This window comes from Neoarius graeffei, chromosome 25 (genome assembly GCF_027579695.1).
Source record: "Neoarius graeffei isolate fNeoGra1 chromosome 25, fNeoGra1.pri, whole genome shotgun sequence".
NCBI lineage: Eukaryota > Metazoa > Chordata > Actinopteri > Siluriformes > Ariidae > Neoarius > Neoarius graeffei.
In genome coordinates, this window is record NC_083593.1 from 59,145,194 (window position 1) to 59,164,622 (window position 19,429).

A 19,429-nucleotide genomic window follows, 5' to 3' on the forward strand; every position below is an offset into this window, starting at 1 on the left:
AGCCCCACAGTTATGGAACAGCCTTCCAAGTAGCGTTCGGGAATCAGACACAGTCTCAGTGTTTAAGTCTCGGCTGAAAATATATCTGTTTAGTCAAGCCTTGTGTTAATGGTGTTTATGAGGTAAAGGAATAGATCTGGAGGATCCTCAGACAGAGTGTTTTGGTAAACTGGGATGTATGGATGCTGTCAGTCCCCACTCGCTTGCTCACTCGAGTTTGTTGACGGTGTAGTGGCTGCTGCTTTATGTCCCGGGGCCCCTCATGCCTGTGTTACCTTCTGGCTCTCCCCTTTTAGTTATGCTGTCATAGTTAGTTGCCGGAGTCCCTGCTTGTACTCAGTGCAATATGTATACTGCTCCTACTTATTCAGGTGACATTGGGCATACCTAACAACCTGCGTTTTCTCCCTCTGAGTTACATGGAGTCAACAGGAAATCTTTTGGTGGAGAGGGTGGAGACCTCAACTGGTTCTCGTAGCCTGCAGGGAATCGGCCGTCTGACATTCTGTCACATGTCCCAGACCCGGTGAAATGTAACTGAATTGTCTTGGCCAGCCCTAAGGGTCCCATCTGCATCTGCCTGCACTCACTCTGATCTATAATTCCAACTGTCTCATTGCTGAGGAGTGTGCTCCCATCATCCATTCAAGCATCTAGACAGAGCAGGTCATGATATTTTTTAACCATATTAACATGCCATTTTTGTGTATTATGCCTGATGTCAGGACTCTCGTCTCTGCGAGCCTACCACACAGACTTAATACTTGTGTTATTTTTAGACATTAACACCTGTTGCCTACACTTATTCAGGTGACATTGGGCATACCTAACAACCTGTGTTTTCTCTCTCTCCCCCCCAAATCTGTCCCTCTGAGTTACATGTCAATCCTGGGATCGAGGTGCTGACCCTCTTCTGCTCCTCAGACCTGCCTGATCCATCCTGGTGCCCTGTGTCTGGTTGGAGTCTCATCACATCGCTCCTGTGGAGGACGGCCCCATGTGGACAGTTGTAAGTCACACCTGGAGGACGCTCTGGACTCTTACAGTAATGCTTTTATGGCTGAGGACTACAGTTGACTTGCTAACTTTAGGACTGCAGTTGTCATGAACAGTTTTGCACTCAAGTTTCCATCAGTGAAGAGTTTATAACATCAACGAAACTGACTTCATGTTAAAACTGTTAATGTTATAGTCATGCTGTCTGTTGTTGCCCAGGTGAGGATGGGTTCCCTTTTGAGTCTGGTTCCTCTCGAGGTTTCTTCATGTCGTCTGAGGGAGTTTTTCCTTACCGCCGTCGCCACAGGCTTCATCATTAGGGATAAAATTAACTCATGTTTAAAGTCATTAAAATTCTGTAAAGCTGCTTTGCAACAATGTCTATTGTTAAAAGTGCTATACAAATGAACTTGACTTGATGTTAGTGCTCATTGTTTTTCTATACCAGGGGTGTACAAACTTCTGAATACCCAAGGTAGTGTCATAAATATGTGCAACATGGCCAGACTTTGGACACCCCTGCTCTACACTGTGAGAGACTGACTGATGGACATTTCTACTACAGAAACACCAGACAAGGCTTTTAATTAGTTTATTTATAATTTATACATCAGCAGTAAAGAGTGTTCAGGTGCAGAGCTTCTGAGGGTAAAGGGGGAAATCTAAACTGAAACATTTATGAAACAAATCCCTGGCCACATTTCAGATTTATTCTCCACTGTGATCAGACGTGTGTGTGTGTGTGTAGGTAAAAAGCTAATATAATGAAATTGAGATGCTTTAATGACACATTGAACTATTCTGGCTTTAACTCTGTAAAACTTTATCCTATGATCTAGAATCATTTAACCATCTGTTTCACTCAATCACATTTTAGTGTGCGTGGGGTTGTTACTTTACATGCTTTACTGGTGACTACAATAAACTGGCTATACTGCTAATGCTAATAAAGTTTCCATAGCAAAATCAAAATAAATTAAAAAAAACAAACATTTGTAGCATGAATGGGTGGAGTTTGAACATGTTGCCATGGCAATATCAGTGACCAAAAGGTACCACATGATCACAAAGCATAAATACCTCATTAACTGTTATCAGGGCCCCCAATGTGTTAAAGACACACCCACTTCCAGTTCCACAGACAACTGAAGAGAGGGAACAGACAAAATACCACCCCACCCCCAGGATATGACATCACACTACTTCAGTAAGTGTGGAATGGAAATACAGTGGTAATTACAAGTAGTGTGGGTGTATGTGTGAGAGAGAGGGAATGTGTTTCCCATCACGTCCTGGCTGCACTTCCTGCCTAAGAACAAGGGGGCGTGGCCTAGAGATGACCAAGCTCATTGGAGTAGCAATAACACACCTCACAAACTCACACTCACTCACTCTCTCACGCGCGCGCACAGAAAAAACCTTCATTTTAGACAAGAACAAAAAGACAAGCTGAATGACGATCATTACAACACTGCAGTGTGTGCGAGATCAGAACTGCACAGACACTCAGTCGCAATGTCACAACCAGGAGAGGTGGGGCATGGGTGAAGCAGTGGGAGGGGCTTATTAGAAGGTCTTCCTGTGAATGGCACGTGCTCGATCCTCTTCATACTCTTTCTTAGAAACCCACATCTTCTTAAAGGTGTCCAATGAAGCCAGGATAGAGCCACTGTAACACACACACACACACACAATTAGAGGGCATCATCCATTACTAGTTAGCTCCATTAGCCTAGTAGCTTCATTGCAAAACAGAAGAAATGAACACGAATGTGCCTCAGCTGATCCACTGCATACAGGATAAAAGAGAACACTGCAAACAATTATGTTTTGGCTGAACTGTTTCCAGCAAGCGCGCGTGTGTGTGTGTGTGTGTGAGAGAGAGTGAGAGAGAGTGAGAGAGAGAGATGAGTCTGTCAGCCTGATGGTGGTACTAGAGTGCAACATTACGTTTTGTTCCTTGTCATGAGAACCCCATCCTGACCCAACTAAATTCTTTCTAAGCTCCTGCGTAAATGCAAAGGAATATGAATACACAGTGCCTGACCCCCGGGAGGGGAAAGAGGAAAAAAAAAAAAAGGTCTCTCTCTCTCTCTCTCTCTCACACTTCGTTGCTCTGCCTTTAGCTTTGATTGCAGCACACATTCATCACGGCTCTGTCTCAACAACCTTATACAACCTTACAAAACTTATTTCCAGCCAGAGCTACATTAATGTTTCACTCAGATCTCGTCTCGATTACAGGAGAGGGGAACCTCTCTGTAAAATCTTCTCCAGCATCCCACAGACTCTCAGTGGGGGTTAAGGTCGGGACTCTGTGGTGGCTAATTCATGTGTAAATGATTCCTTGTGCTCCCTGAACCACTCTTTCACTCTCTGAGCCCTAATTTTATTCCATCAGGGAAGAAAAACCCCACTGATGTGACCCTGCTCATTCAGTACATTCAGGTTGTCAGCTGACTTCATTTTATTGCCCCGTAACGTTGCTGAGTCTCGACCTGACCGACTGAACCAACCCCAGATCATCACACTGCCTCCAGAGGCTTCTACACTGGACACTATGCATGATGGGGTGGAGCTTCATGAGCTTCCCTTGTTACCCTGACACGCCCATCACTCAGGAACAGGGTCAGTCTGGACTCATCAGACCACATGACCTTTCTCCTTCGCTCCAGAGTCCAGTCTTTATGCTCCCGAGCAAACTGAAGCCTTTTCTCCTGATTAGTCTCACTAACGAGTGGGTTTCTTACAGACACACAGCTGTTTAGCCCTTCTTATCCCACTGAGAGTGGAAATGATCTTACTTTCACTATTAAAACACAGCCATGAGTTCTGCTGTTGATTTTTTACACTTCGACTTCACCAAGAGTTTAGGTGATCTCTGATCACACTCCGTGGAGATTTTTTTCCCAACCACATTTCTCCTGTGAAGTTGACGGTTCATCTCGATCCTTCCAGGGTTTAATAATGTGTTGGTCAGTTCTGAACCCAATTCCAGTCATTTCAGCTCAAATCTCCTTCACCATTTTCTTTACTTGATGCAGGACAATAATTTGACCTTCTGAAACACAGGAACGTCTTTTCCACGAGCGCAGGATACTCCTTCGACATGTTTAAGAAATGCAAAGCTACTCACTGCATCAGTGAGAGTTAAAAAGAATCACTGCAGTTGAAACTTGTTCAGAATCACTTTATTAAATCCCAGAGGGAAATTCAAAAACCATTGTTAACCACTGCAGTAATTATCTAATCAGAGGCTCTTATTTAAATCCATACAGCGATTTTTTTTTTATTGACCAGGCTGTGCACGCCTGGTATATAAATAATATACCAAACAGGAAGTGATGCCGTATCTCTGTAGTATCTCTGTCTGTTCATAATGAATTTACCACACACACACACACACACACACACACACGTGTTCAATATGCTCTCACCCAATCCATGTAGAGTAAAGTCTCTCCTGTGGTGCTGAGATCTGAAAAACACACACACACACACACGTTAATAATAGTGATATTAATAAATGTTAGTGTTAATTTCACAGTGAAACGATGAACCTTTATTTTGACGTCTTTGGGAGCAAGCTTCTTCACTTCACTCAGCAATCTGTCTCCAAACCCTAACACACACAGAGTTATCCTCACATTAACTGCACCTGAACAGTGTTAATTACATAATGAATGCTTATGTTTATTTGTCCAATAATCAGAAGAGAAACACGGTTTCCTTCAGGTTAAAAAACATTTGTGACACCCCGTGCAACTGCACAATTATCAACACACCAATTAACACTGACAGTAAGTGAGCAGCGGTTAAGATGGTAATTAACGCAGCACCTTTGAGCAGAGTGGAGCCGCCACTCAGGACGATGTTGGAGAATAAGGTACGCCGGAGGTCCAGGTCCGATTTCTGTATGGCGAAGGCAAGAACCTCATGGATTCCTTCACTCTCGTCTCCAATCAGGTCAGGCCGGAATAACAGCTCCGGGGCCCGGAACCTCGCTGGCCCAATCTACGCAGTTCACACACACTGGTTCTGAATAGTTCTCAACTATGTTAAGTAACATACTGTATGTTAAGTAGCACTGCATTGTTTTAGCTCCGCCCACATACTCAGTTCTCTTAGTACCCTGACAAAAGAACCAAAATCATCTGGCAGTAAAAATAATAAATGATGGGCTCATGGAGGTGTGATGTTGAGTGTGAGAGAGAGGGGTCATTACATCGAGCGTGCTCCCGTCCGGTAGTGTGTACTGGGCCTTCTCCGTCTCCAGAGTCTCATCTTTCTGAGGATTCAAGGATAGATAACATGCTCTCTGGTGCACGCACGCACACACACACACACACGCACACACACACACACACACGTGTTAATTCAACTAAATTCAGTTTTATTTGTATAGGGCTTCTATATAGCGGTGATGATTTTTTAAAGCCACATCAGTACCTAAGGCTATTTCATGGCAAGAGCATTTCTAAAAATGTACTAGAATTTCTTCATAAACAAAATGAGATGCTTCAGATACACGTGATAAAAATTCTGAAACTTTTTGTGGTAGTACCTTATTAAAAACATCACCCAAAGTACTTTGAGAATAAAATCATCTGCTTCTGGCATTTAGAGCAGGAGACCAGAGTAAAATGTGCTTGATCCTCAGAGATCCTACAGAAATGGCGTGATGGTGGATCTGCACCCTTTAATTAACCATAGGTGAGCCTTGAATGCCCAATCCAAAGCCTGGGACATACCATGCCTGGGTTGAAATGAGGATAAAAGTCTCTTATTGATGGCGGGGCTGATTTCATACAATTTGTTTTCAGGACATTCGTCCCATTCGATCTGCCACTTCCTCGAAATACAAGATGCCAGTGCAGGTCTGAGGTTGGGATTTTACACTCGTTAGTGAGGGTTCTTTCGGCCACATTATCTGCCTGCTCATTACCCACGAGGCCAACAAAAAATAACACTCAGTTTGTGTCTTTGTAAAAGTTCAAGTTTATCTACAATCCTGACAATCACAAGGAGATCAATCTTTAAAAAAAAAAAAAAAAGTAGTGGTGCCTGGAGGCGCAATCTTCAGTCTATAAAAACTAAAGGGTTCTGTTGTTTGGTGTTGTCAACACCTAATCACTGCATGTGAGAATCTGAGCGAGTAGTTCCTATTTGAACTTGAAACTGCTGATTGGACAAAATATCAGAACTGAAAACGGGCGAGCGTCCTCTGAAACACAGTGATGTCGGCCCTTTAAAATGCTGTGTCTCCATGTTGGATCATATGCCTTTTCTAAATCAAAAGAGACAGCAATCACATGTTCTTTTCTAACAAAACCATCACGTACATCAGACTCTAATCTCATGAGATGTTCTAAAGTGCTCTTTCCTTATCTGAAACCTCACTGGTAATCACTCAAGTGATTTTCAGATTCAAACATCCAGACAAGACAGTGATTCACCGTTCTCTCCACGACTTTACAAAGACAACTTGTCAGAGCTATTGGGCGGGAGTTGCTGGAATCTGTATGGCCCTTTCTTGGTTTAGGAATGGGGATTATTGCTTCCTGCCAGGATCTGGGTATGCCTCCTAACCGCCAAATGATGTTAAAAATTTCCAAGAGGAGAGATAACACACAGAGGTAAGTGTTTAAGAACTGATGATGTGGTTTATCTGGCCCCACAGCAGTATCATGACAGGTCCTGATGGAGTGTAAGAGCTCCTCCGCTGTGAAGGGCTGGCTCCACAGCTCTGTGTTATCGGAGCAGAAATTAAGTCGTTTCTGCAGCTGTGCATCTTGGGCATCAGGGGGACAATTTACGATGGATGAATTCTTTTTCAAACATCTTTGCTAACTGATTTACTATTTCTTGTTTTGTGATCAACAGATTACTTCAGTCTTTCATATGTTGTATTTGTGACCCACTTGCCTTGCCCTTCATCTTTTAATTAAGTCCCAAACCTTCTTTGTATGCGTGTTTGACATGAGATTGAATATAAATCTCCTCCAGCTCTGTCTCCTTGATGATTCTGCGTGCTTGAGGTCGATAAATTTTCAGTCTGGTGAGGTTTTCTGTTGTTGGATGTTTGTTAAACAATCTCTTTGCTCTTTTCTGGGTCTCAATAGCCTTCTAACAGTCATTAAACCATGGACTGGTCCAGTTTCCGGTTGAAAGGACGCGGTGTGCATTTTGGCCGCCGCTTCTCACTGGAGTTTTTTTAATCTTCTTTTTTGTAGGACTGTGTGATCTGATGTTTGTTCCTTCTTTGAATGTTTTATCCACCGATTGTGACACAGCCCAGACCCAGTTTTGGGTGTCAGTTCCCTCTGGGCCTTGGTCCGCCATGGGTGATGCCTGTGCTCCTCGCTATGGACTGCAGTGAGCTCGTCGCTCTCTAACATCAGGGTTGTCCAGCGCGCTGTGCAGCAGTGCTTCTGTGCTCACCTTGTGGATCCACGGTGCGGTGTTCCGAGAGATGTTGCCTGGTGGTGTTCCAGTGGCTGTGCAGGTGGTGTGGGATTTACCCTCATGCACCTTTTGGTAGGACCGTGGGCAGCTACACCACTGGAATTACATTCTGACCCTCTTTTAGTGGACCTTTTTTTTTGTAATTGTAAAGTGACCTTGGATGTAAGAAAGGCATTATACAAGTTGAAATTATTATTAGATTCAACTTTGTCATTGCACATGTCACAGGTACAAGGCAACAAATGCAGATTCCATCTAACCAGAAGTGCATAGCAGTAAATAACAAATGTAATATACAAATATAAATGTACAGGAATTACAGGGTATGGAATGGCATAATGATATAGATATTTACAGTATGTACAAAACGCCGTATGAATGTACTACAGTGCAATGGTGTGATATAGATATTTGCAGTATATACAAAGCGCGGTATGAATAAACAGTAGTGCAAATGGTGATAGTGCAGTGAAGTCAGTTCAAGTCAATTCAGTTTGGTGGTGGTGGTGTGTGTGTGTGTGTGTGTGAGTGAGAGAGAGAGAGCTGAAGGAAAAAAATAAAAAATAAAAACTGTTCCTGAACCTTGTGGTTCTGGTCCAAAGGCTCCTGTAGCGCCTTCCAGAGGGCAGGAGAATGAACAGTTTGTGTGCTGGGTGGCAGGAGTCTTTGTTGATGTTTATGGCTCTCCTGAGACATCGCTTCCTGTAGATGTTCTCAATAGCAGGAAGTGAGGCTCCCACGACACGCTGGGCGATCTTCACCACCTTCTGCAGTGCCTTCCGGTCCGAAACAGAGCAGTTCCCATACCACACTGTAATACAGTTGGTTAGGATGCTCTCGATGGTACAGCGGTAGAAGTTCACCAAGATGTCTGAAGAGAGATGTTTTTTCTTCAGAGTCCTCAAGAAAAAGAGACGCTGGTGAGCCTTTTTGACTAGGTTGGAGCAGTTGGTTGTCCAGGTGAGGTCCTGCGAGATGTGGATCCCCAGGAATTTGAAGCTGGTCACACACTCCACTGCTGCACCATTGATATGGTTGGGTGTGTGAGTATTCCTCCTGAAGTCCACGATGAGCCCCTTGGTCTTATTGGTACTGAGCAGCAGGTTGTTCTTGCTGCACCACACAGCCAGGCGGGCCACCTCCTCCCTGTAGACTGACTCATTGTTGTCCTTGATGAGGCCCGTCACTGTGGTGTCATCCGCAAACTTGATGATGGTATTAGTGTAATGTACAGGTCTGCAGTCATGAGTAAAAAGGGAGTAGAGGAATGGGCTCATCACACAGCCTTGTGGTACGCCAGTGTTTAGGATGAGGGTGGAGGAGCAGTGATGGTCTAAACGAACATGTTGGGGGCTGTTGGTTAGAAAATCTAACAACCAGTTGCAGATGGGAGCACTGATGCCCAGATCTGTGAGTTTGGTGATGAGCTTAGAGGGGATGACAGTGTTAAATGCTGAACTGAAGTCTATGAACAGCATTCTGGCGTATGTGTTGCCATTATCCAGGTGCAAGAGGACAGAGTGCAGTGCTATGGAGACTGCATCTTCTGTGCTTCTGTTCTTGCAGTAGGCAAATTGGTGGGGGTCCAGGGTGGGGAGAGACAGGATTTGAGATGTGCTAGGACCAGCTGCTCTAAACACTTTATAATAATTGGGGTAAGTGCTTTTATTATTATTATTACTATTATTATTATTATTATTATTACTACTACTATTATTATTATGGATGAGGCCTACGGTGTGGTTTTGCTGAGGTCTTTGGGACAGTTTCATCTGCAATTGCAATTAATGTTTCAGTAAAACTTTGTACAGGATCCTGAGTAGGCTGAGGCTTTTGACTGAATTTCTCACAGAAAAGGGTTTGAAAGGAACCCCAGGTTTTATTTATTTATTTTTAAAGTTTCCACCCTGGAGTTCTTAGTTGCACGTTTGCTTTTGCAGATATTAATATCAAGGGAAAATGGTCACTCCCACAGATGTCACTCCAGGCCTGCAAGAAGTCGTCGAGTAGCAGTTCAGGATCACACAGAGATAAATCGATTGCAGAGCCCGTCCCATGTCCTGAGTGAAGGTCAGATATACCTTCATATTATACAAGATCAGAAGCATCATTCCATAGACAAACATTTTTAGCAATAAAATCCTCAAGCGGGGCGGCACGGTGGTGTAGTGGTTAGCGCTGTCGCCTCACAGCAAGAAGGTCCTGGGTTCGAGCCCCGGGGCCGGCGAGGGCCTTTCTGTGTGGAGTTTGCATGTTCTCCCCGTGTCCGCGTGGGTTTCCTCCGGGTGCTCCGGTTTCCCCCACAGTCCAAAGACATGCAGGTTAGGTTAACTGGTGACTCTAAATTGACCGTAGGTGTGAATGTGAGTGTGAATGGTTGTCTGTGTCTATGTGTCAGCCCTGTGATGACCTGGCGACTTGTCCAGGGTGTACCCCGCCTTTCGCCCATAGTCAGCTGGGATAGGCTCCAGCTTGCCTGCGACCCTGTAGAAGGATAAAGCGGCTAGAGATAATGAGATGAGATGAGAAAATCCTCAAGCATCTTTCCCTTAGCATTAGAGTGGTTTCCTCTTCATACAGGATTATGGCTGTTAAAGTCACCCAGTGTTTCCCACACATTGACGAGACTATGGCGGCCTGCCATAGTCCAATTTGGGCCGCCATAGTCTCAGCCCACACACACGCACGCACAGCGACACTGACGCACCCGGCCTGACATTGCGTGCGTTGCCTATCTGAGACAGCGTGAGGAGACAACTCTGATAAGCTACATCCTGTCTGCATCTACATGTTAAGGTAAGTTTATACAACTTTATGTAGTCTTTGACACGATTGAGGAGGTGACGTTTAGGCTACGCTATTGTGCTTTATAGGCGTATGGAGAGCGCATTGATCAGACCCTCCAGGATTTCACGATGTTGCAATTTGCAAATTCAACCAATCCCCGCGAATTCAGGGCGGTGTTGCAATTATATCCAATCACCGCAACCTTCCCACAAATTTGACCCATCGTTGGCGTCGTCTTGAGGTGACGTCGACAAACTACCTTCCGCCTTACTTCCGTGTTTACGTTCAAGAGAAGCAGCATGTGCGCAGTGTTGCCAGATTGGGCGGTTTCAAGTGCATATTGGTGGGTTTTGAACATATTTTGGGCTGGAAAACGTCAGCAGTATCTGGCAACACTGCATGATGTGCGAGTCAGTGTTTCTGTAGGCTTAAATTCTGTTACTGAAAGTGTGTTATGTTTACAGTGAAGGACTGTGTGCACTTTACATTATTTTTTTACTTAATACACGAAATTAATGGATGCCAACATTTTTGCCAAAATGGTATTTTATTTTCCATTGTTTAGGCAGCTTCAGCATCATACTGTGAGATTCTGTTCAAATTGTTTTTTTCTTCTATGAAGCCTGAGCCATTTATTTTATTAGTTTATAATTATTATTTAATTTAGTCTTCAGGAGAGACTGCCTGCACACAGCACTAGTATTAATAGTTTTTTTTTTTCTTACATGAAAGCTGAGGCATTTATATTATAAGGTAACTTCATGTTGTGCTGTGAGGTTCTCTGCACTTTAACTTTTGAACCAACAGGTGCATTTGGATAAGTAAAGCCTATTTTTCTGCATTTTTGTAGTCCTGGTCATCTTTTATATTGGTAAAGTTGTTTATAGGACCATTTCTCAGTGTCTTTGTTTTTTTTAGTCAATAGTTTTTCAGTAATAACTTTAATATTTAACATATCACTCAATTTTAATCACAAAAAGAGAAAATCGTAACAATTTCTCGCAACTTTCACTTCCTCCCGCAATGTAATCGCAACAAAAACCTAAAAAACACCACAACTTTCATCGCAATTTTTTTGAAAACCCCCGCAACATCAGACATTTTAGCCCGCAACAATCACAAAAAAGGCCCACGAAATCCTGGGGGGACTGGTTGATGGATGATGTTAAGTGTATTGTTTCAGTAAAATTACTTTGTCCATTTCGTACTGGCAAACCTACCTTTTCTGTAAGGCAACAGTAGGCTATTTTGAGGCAATATTAGTTCACCCTACATAGTTATCTAATTCATCAAATTAACTTTATCATCCTACCAGGATCAGGTCGTTTCCAAATTCACCGGCGAAGTGCTTCCCGCTTGACATTGTATGTGCGCAGTCTATCCAAGTGATGGAGACGTGAAGTGGCAGCAGTGATAAACTGATCTAGGTATGCATGTACATGTTAAAAGGGAAAAGTAGTCTATTTTAACAGAGAGCGAACTTCGATGCCACTTTTGAGAATTAGTGCTGGTAGCCTTAACGCGATTTGTAACTGGTGAGACGGAAGACGTTAAATTATTTTTAGCCTTTTCTAATAGGCTACCTTCTAAAGGTGAAGCTATTAGGCCACATAATTAAGGGAATGTAATGTTAGTTACCTACTTAATTAAATTAACTTCTTGACTCGAATTTGATCGTTTTCAAATTTACTGATGAAGAGCGTTTCTCCACTAACGTAGGCCTTAATGCAACGCGGTGAATGTCAGGTGACAATGTCAGCCTTATTGTAGACGCTACAGCTGTAACAGAAAATCTCCGATCCTTATTAAACTGATGCTAAATTTGTTTTGTTAATTCAGATCATGAGCATTTTGAATTATTTCAAAAAGAGGGATCGAAATTCACCTCAGGATGAAGAGGTAGTGACTGAGGTCGGCCTAACATCAACTGCTTGCTGTCTTTGTCAGGACGTCAAATTGGTAGAACACTCCTCGCAAGTGAGTGCGATGAATGGGGCAGATAAACCCATTACTCAGCCACTCAGCAGCGATTGCCCTTGTTGTGCCGGTGTCGAGCGTGAATTGTGAAAGAGACTTTTCCACAATGAAAGGACATCTGCAGGCAAACCAGTGATGTGAATTTCAATTTACATTTACCCATTGTTTTTATGCTCAAATCCCACCGAAGTTCAATCTCACTTTCACTTAATTAAATATTTCAGAGTGAGTTCTACAATCACAGACTCATTGTAGGAACAAGTTGTTTGCCATTTTTAGGTCAAAATAGACCTTCGGAACAGACTGCAAGGAGAGCACCTGGCCGTCGGCTTGAGGATTTCCATTAACGGGCCACAACCAGAAGACATAAATTATGAAAGGGCACTCGAACTCTTTCTCAAAGCCAAGAAAAATCAAATGCACAAGTGCAGGGTGTGGTCTTTGTAAATGGGGCAGGCATTTGTCAGGGTCACTTTTGACATACAGCAGAGCTAGAAGTCCTTGTTTTGTAGGACTTTTTGTAGGAGTTCAGGGTGTGAAGTATTGTAGGATGTTTGGTTTGGTTGCTATCTGTAATATGTTCTTCTTGCAGGACTGCCCTCTGTAGCAACATGCTAAAATAAAATACAAGGTGCATAACCAATACCAATGAATTTGTTCTTTGTTAGTCTTAGTTTAGTAGTATTAGTAGGCTAAACAACCCCCGCGCACCCCTGCAATTCAACTGGACACGCGCGCCACGCGCTAAACAACCCCCCCCCACACACACACACCCCTGCAATTCAACTGGACACGTGCGCCACGCCCCCCTCCATGGGCTGCCCCCATAGTCTCCAAAATTTCTGTGGGAAACACTGAAATCACCCCTCAGGATGAATGGGGAAGGCAATTGACCAACGAGGTCATCCAAATCCTGCAGTGTCACAGACGTATCAGGCCGGATATAAATGGAGCACAAAGTTGTAGCTTTATGGAGAGTTACACGAACTGCCACTGCTTGTACATTGGAATCGACCGCAGAATGGCCCTGAAGGTCATTTCTCACTAAAACAGCTGATCCACCAGATGGACGCTGTTTATTTGGGTGATACGCGTTGTATATTACAGTTTTGTTTTTTTAAAGAGAAGAGGACTGTTTGGTACTGTGTGTATGTGTCCTGATGGCAGAAAGCAAGAGGATTAAAAATAGCAGCCAAATGCTGCATTTCAGAAAAATTAGCTTTGAAACTATGACAATTCCACTGGATATGACATGACATCCACTTGTCATTGGGTAAAAACAAGTACACGCCCCTTGCTCTTGGGGAAGAGGCTTCGACTGCGAGAGGTAAAGACTTGGCCCATTTCTATATCCTTTGGATTTTCATTCTTCTGTGATCTATTTTACTGATGAGTTTTTGTTGAGTTAGGGTGCCGGATACTTTTTCTGTTCTTTAGATGACTGATTGTGTTCTGCTGGTGAGTTCAGACTTCGGGTTAATAAGCTCTGACTTGTTGTAGTCTGGCTTTGGGGGCTCACAGTCTTGTTTTTGGTTGAGACTCCTGAACTCTTTATACCACTAATTGTGGTTTAATCTTTGGTCACCCATGGCAAATCTGTCTAAAAACCAACAGTGTGCATGATGGGTTTTACAACAGAAGCAAACGACTGCTGGAATTTGTATTCGCCCCTTTCCCAAATCCCAGCATGCACTGTGCGCTGGAAACTTCCGGTGGCTCGGCTCATGTTGCTGAGAACGGTACAAAAACCAATATTGGGATATAAAATCATTTTCGACGTTCAAATATTGGATGCAAGCTGAAATGTGACGTTATTAAATTGTCTTTGTCTAGTCACTGGTTCCATGGTATTTTTCGTCAGCACAGAAGCTTTTAAATCAGTCATCCTTATATTATCACACTGTCTTTGGCTCTGACTGACTGACTGCACTGCATTCTGCAGACTCCACTGACTGACAGTACAGCTTTCACCCCTGTCTGGTCAGTCAGTGTCAGTGATGAAATTTCTTTGAACATTTCTCTGTCATATCAGCAGACTGATACACATCTGGTGTCAGTGGGGTGACGGGTGTAATAGGAATGGAGAATAAATGTCTGAATTCCGGTCTACTTTACACCCATACAAACGAATGAAATCTCTACAATTCATGAAGTGAATCATCAGTAATTACTTTCCAAATATTTTATTCACCACCATGGACCACTGGGTTCAATGGAGAACGTTCCTGGTTGCACTGGAAAGCAGATGAGATAAAAGGCATTAAATTAGAGTCAAATGTACAAGCAGCTAAGATGACTGTTGCTCAGCCTCAAGCATGGCATGTCAAAGTCAAACCTAGGCTAAGCATTAAACGTTTAACATATACTCTCCATCACAGAATTTCTCTCTCACTGGACGTCTGCTAGTACAGTTAGGGTATAATAGTGAGCACCACAGAATGCAGTGCAGTCTGTCAGAGCCAAAGACAATGTGATAAGGACGACTGATTAAAAGCTCCTGTGCTGACGAAAAATACCATGGAACCAGTAACTAGACAAATAACGGCAATCTAATAACGTCACATTTCAGCTTACAGCTGATATTTGAACATCAAAAATTAATTTATTTCCCAATAGTGATTTTTGTACTGTTCTCAGCAACATGAGCCGAGCCACCGGAAGTTTCCAGCACAAAATGCATGCTGGGATTTGGGAAAGGGGCGAATAGTGGAAATCCCTCCACCTGTTTACGTGCATCTGGGTAACGTTTTTACAAACCTGAGTCTTTGAATTTCTTTTAATTTGATCCAGACGGGCATTGTTTTGATGAAGCTGCAATGTTTAGTTGACCTTTTACTACATTTTGATGTTCTTGTACAGACAAGTTCACATCCTTCCTCTCCGCAGTTGCAGCAGATTGGCTTATTTTTACATCCCACAGAGCCGTGGCCAAATTTCAGACAATTACAACATCTCTCTGAGTTAGGAATGAAATATCAACAAATGCACTCAGATAGCCTGCCTGGACTCTTTCTGGAAGTTGGTACCGGTTGACTGTAAGGATGTAGGTACCAGTCTTATCTACTTGGTCTTTTTTTTTTACGTTATTCTCTTCATGTGTTACACCTTGTTGCTGTTACTTTGCAGCTATTTCAGTCTCCTCCATGCGATGGAGATCTGTGGTACGAATAACTCCTTTGTTCAGAGAAGGATGAGGAAAAGCCCTCATTAAAACACCAACATACAACAACAGGTTTTCTGTGCGAGATTTTTTTGAGCATTCGACCAGGATCTGGTCAGACTTCAGTATTTTAGCATCTTAAACTGCCCCTGCTATTCCTGAAATTCCTTCCTGTATGGCAAACGGGCACGGTTGAGAGAGCCATGTCTGACGAAAGAGAATCAGTTTCTGATTCATCCAAATATCGTTCCAACATTTGTTTTTTGGGGGGTTTGTTTGTTAGCCAGATTTGTGAATTTTTCATTCATCATCCCTGCTCCTCACCCACCTCGGAGCCCAAGAAGCTGATGCACAGAGCTGCGGTTTTCCACCAGATGTGCTCCAAGGATACAGGAATGAAGTACTTAAGCAAATAAACAACTGCTCACATCACTCGACTGATCCTCAGCCAAAGCCTTCTGAGAAGCAAAAAATATGGCCGTTATGTCCGACATCCAAGGGTAAACCTCAATAAGCTGACTGATCGGATCGGGCCCTTCCAAGTGAAGTAGGAGCCAAAGCACCGTGTTGGACCTGTGGTAGCCGCAGCAAAACATGTTCCTCGAGAGCCAGGACCTCTTCCTCCACTAGGTCTTTGTCTGGTACGTTCATACTACTACTCTGGCATAAGGTTATGTCCTTGTTGTCAATCTGTATTTTTGCATCATTTATGTGTCATGTGCTTTTGCCCATGTTTTCAAAGTCACTGTATGTTAATTGTGTACTAATTGTCTGTCTTTGTGTTTATGCTTCTTATACATGTCTGTGTTATTATTATTATTATTATTGTTGTTTCTTCTTTTTATCATCAACCTGCCAGGGACTACAGATGGAAATTAGTCTATATGGCTAATGCAAATGAGCTTATGTAAATGAGCATGTTAATTAATGTACACTGTCCCTTTTAAATAAACACACACACGGGTCACAACTCACAGCAAACAAGTTGCCCCATTTTTCGCCTTTTACGATCAGCAAAGGGGTGCTGGGGGCCGATTCTACCCCAGGTCCCCACGGGGGCCAAGACACAGGAAAACGGCCAAATTCATTTTTTTAAACTGCTGCTCATGCTACTTCACAGGGTGGAGCATCACACTCGGAGGAAAGCGCCATCTATCCACTTCCACATACAGCAACTCACAGAACATCAGAAACTAACTCTCTCCTTCACCACACACACACACACACACACCCCAGCAGGTAGTACCATGATGCAGTTTAAGTTCCTACCTCTTTGATAGTGCGCACGACCTCAAACTCAGCAGAGGTGTGAAAGTCATATCCCTCTTTCCTCAGGAGCAGGCGGAGAAATCGGGACACGTCCCGGCCCGCAATGTCCACACGCATGATGGAGTGTGGAATCGCAAAACCCTCATAGATTGGCACGGCGTGGGTCACACCATCCCCTGCATCCAACACCACACCTGTTGTCCTGCCTGTCGCATACCTACAGGCACAGGTATTTGGGAGGGAATGGTAAACAGGGCGTTGTCTGTGTGTGTGTCTGTGTGTGTGTCTGTGTGTTACTCACAGACTCAGCACAGCTTGCATAGAGATGAACAGTGCCGGGACATTGAAGGTTTCAAAGAAGACCTCAGCCGCACGCTCGCGGTTCTTACTTGGGTTCAGAGGAGCTTCAGTCAATAATACAGGGTGCTGAACACACACACATCACATTTTTGGTGCTTTTTCACAAGAGGAATATACACACACCCCATTTAAGTGGTGAAGGTCATGAGAACACTTCTGCTGTACCTCCTCACTGAAGGTCTGAAGCTGTTCTTTAGAGTAAACGTACTGCCAGATCCTCTCCATGTCGTTCCAGTCTTTAACGATGCCATGTTCCATTGGGTACCGAACCGATAACAAACCCCTGTGTTCCTGAGGTCACACACACACACACACACGTAATAACTAGATTTTGGCAGCCTGTAGAGTGCACATGCTGTAGAATGAGCAGGGTGTGTACAGAGTATGCATCGTGCAGGGCTCGAAATTCATATTTTCTTTCACCAGCCAGCCGGATTAGTTCCCTTCCAAAGTAACTCGCCAAACAGAAAATCAACTCGCCAAAATTTGTTCATGTATGAATTTTACTTCTGTCAAAAATAACACACAAGAGAGTAGTTACCATTGTTCATGACGAATGTGCATTTATTTCAAGACCTGAGTATTTTGATACTGTTTTTTTTTTTTTGCACACTTTACAAACTGGCATTTGCTGTTCCACGTCCTCCTTGTGATATCCAAAAAACTGCCAGATGACTGACCCCTTACTAGTTCTTTTAGGAACCAATTCGTCCACTTCCATTTTTGTCGCTGAAATTGACAGAGCTTACACGGTAGCCTATGCAGCACCAGCGATTGCACGAACTGAGTCAGCGCTGGAAACTGAAACTAGGAAATCTTCCTGCAAAGTGTTGCCAGATACTGCTGAAGTTTTCCAGTCCAAAATATGTTCAAAACCCGCCAAAATGCACTTTAAACCACCCAATCTGGCAACACTGCCCGCAAGTTCCTTTCAGCACCTAGATGTCGCCCGGGATTGGTTGGCGAGTGCGTGACGTTATTGTTTTTTTACCCTTAGGCAGCCTCTCGCGTTACTGCGTGAGGGACAGGGAGAAAACCACCGGAAAAGGTTTTAAACAAACGCAACAAACACGAAACAAACGCATGTCAGCAGATGGCCATAAAATACTCGATAGTTACGATATAATTATTTTATATATCTCTCACAGAATTTTTGGAGATATATCGAGTATATTCGATATATCGCACAACCCTAGTCTGAATCTTCGCTTCATATATATTTTTTATTTTCAACTAGCCAGCCGGGCTGGCCAGTGACAGGAATTACCCGCCAAATGACAAATTAAGTCGCCTCGGGCGACCGGACCACCGTGAATTTCGAGCCCTGTTGTGTGTGTCCAGTGTGTGTAGATTGTACAGTGTGTAAACTGTGTGTGTTACCTCAGCTTTGGGCCCAATAAACAGATCCCCCTCCAGGGCACCAGCCATCACACGCACATGTTTGGGTCGACCGACACTGCACAGTAACCAATAACACATCAGTAATGCTTATTAAACTACACACACACTCAACATACACATTACATAACTGAGTGTAATAAATAAACAGTCAATCAGTAATAAACACTGTACATTACAGTAAAATATGCGCATGTGTACACCCCAAAAGTGATTCTTTTAACAGCATGTCCAAAGTTTTATTCCTTTTATAACACACCCATTTCCCCAACAATTAAAATGTATTCTTTAATAAAGAACATGTTGTACTTTTTATCTATTTACAGCTACATTTAATGTTTGTGAAATGAGTTAGTTCCTGTTGTTGCTTGCTATAGCAGCGATAAACAGTCACTCCCTCACCAGACTCTCTCTCTCTCTCTCTCTCTCTCTCTCAGAGTTAATAAAAAAATAAAACACAGCATGTTCTCATGTTACTGAGAAACCACAAAGAAGTGTAAACTCCTCTGTGTTGAAGACCTCCGAGATCTTAAAGTTCCAGCTTCATCTCTGACTGTTACAGAGTGCTGACACTGGAGACTCCTTACAGAGATGTTATATAAAGGTCTCCTCACAAAATATCAGTGATTTCACACACTATTTTAACGTACTGATGTGAAGTGTCTGCTGTACACATCCCTGTGAAGGATCTGTTACTATAGAAACAATAACATATCAGAACAAACCTATTAATTTAAATCTACGATGTGCAGCTGCACTACAGTCAGAGCTGCTTTTACATACAATTAATCAACACCTTCTGACCAATCAGAGTCCAGGATTCAGCAGCATTGTGGAGTAAACAAAGTTATTTATTTTGAGGTGGTTGTTCGATGGTTAAGGCTCTGGGTTACTGATCAGAAGGTTGTGGGTTCAAGCCCCAGCACTGCTATATGGCTACTGTTGGGCCCTTGAGCAAAGCCCTTAACCCCCTCTCCTCCAGAGGACGCTGTAGCACAGCTGACCCTGTGCTCTGAT

The 19,429-nt window shown here is 43.3% G+C and overlaps 1 protein-coding gene across 2 annotated transcripts in view; it reads right to left on the reverse strand.

Moving 5' to 3' along the window:
* Positions 1-1,573: 1,573 nt before the first annotated feature.
* The window catches only part of actr1b (actin related protein 1B), a 20,455-nt gene continuing 2,599 nt past the window's right edge, over positions 1,574-19,429 (reverse strand). For both annotated transcript variants that reach the window (XM_060909139.1, XM_060909140.1), the window contains 9 exons: positions 18,395-18,470; positions 17,180-17,305; positions 16,956-17,080; positions 16,655-16,871; positions 5,222-5,314; positions 4,836-5,010; positions 4,557-4,618; positions 4,434-4,474; positions 1,574-2,665 (listed from right to left, as the gene is read on the reverse strand). In XM_060909139.1, coding sequence (XP_060765122.1) covers positions 2,563-2,665; positions 4,434-4,474; positions 4,557-4,618; positions 4,836-5,010; positions 5,222-5,314; positions 16,655-16,871; positions 16,956-17,080; positions 17,180-17,305; positions 18,395-18,470 — 1,018 coding nt within the window. In that variant the 3' untranslated portion in view covers positions 1,574-2,562. The remainder of the gene's footprint in view (positions 2,666-4,433; positions 4,475-4,556; positions 4,619-4,835; positions 5,011-5,221; positions 5,315-16,654; positions 16,872-16,955; positions 17,081-17,179; positions 17,306-18,394; positions 18,471-19,429) is intronic.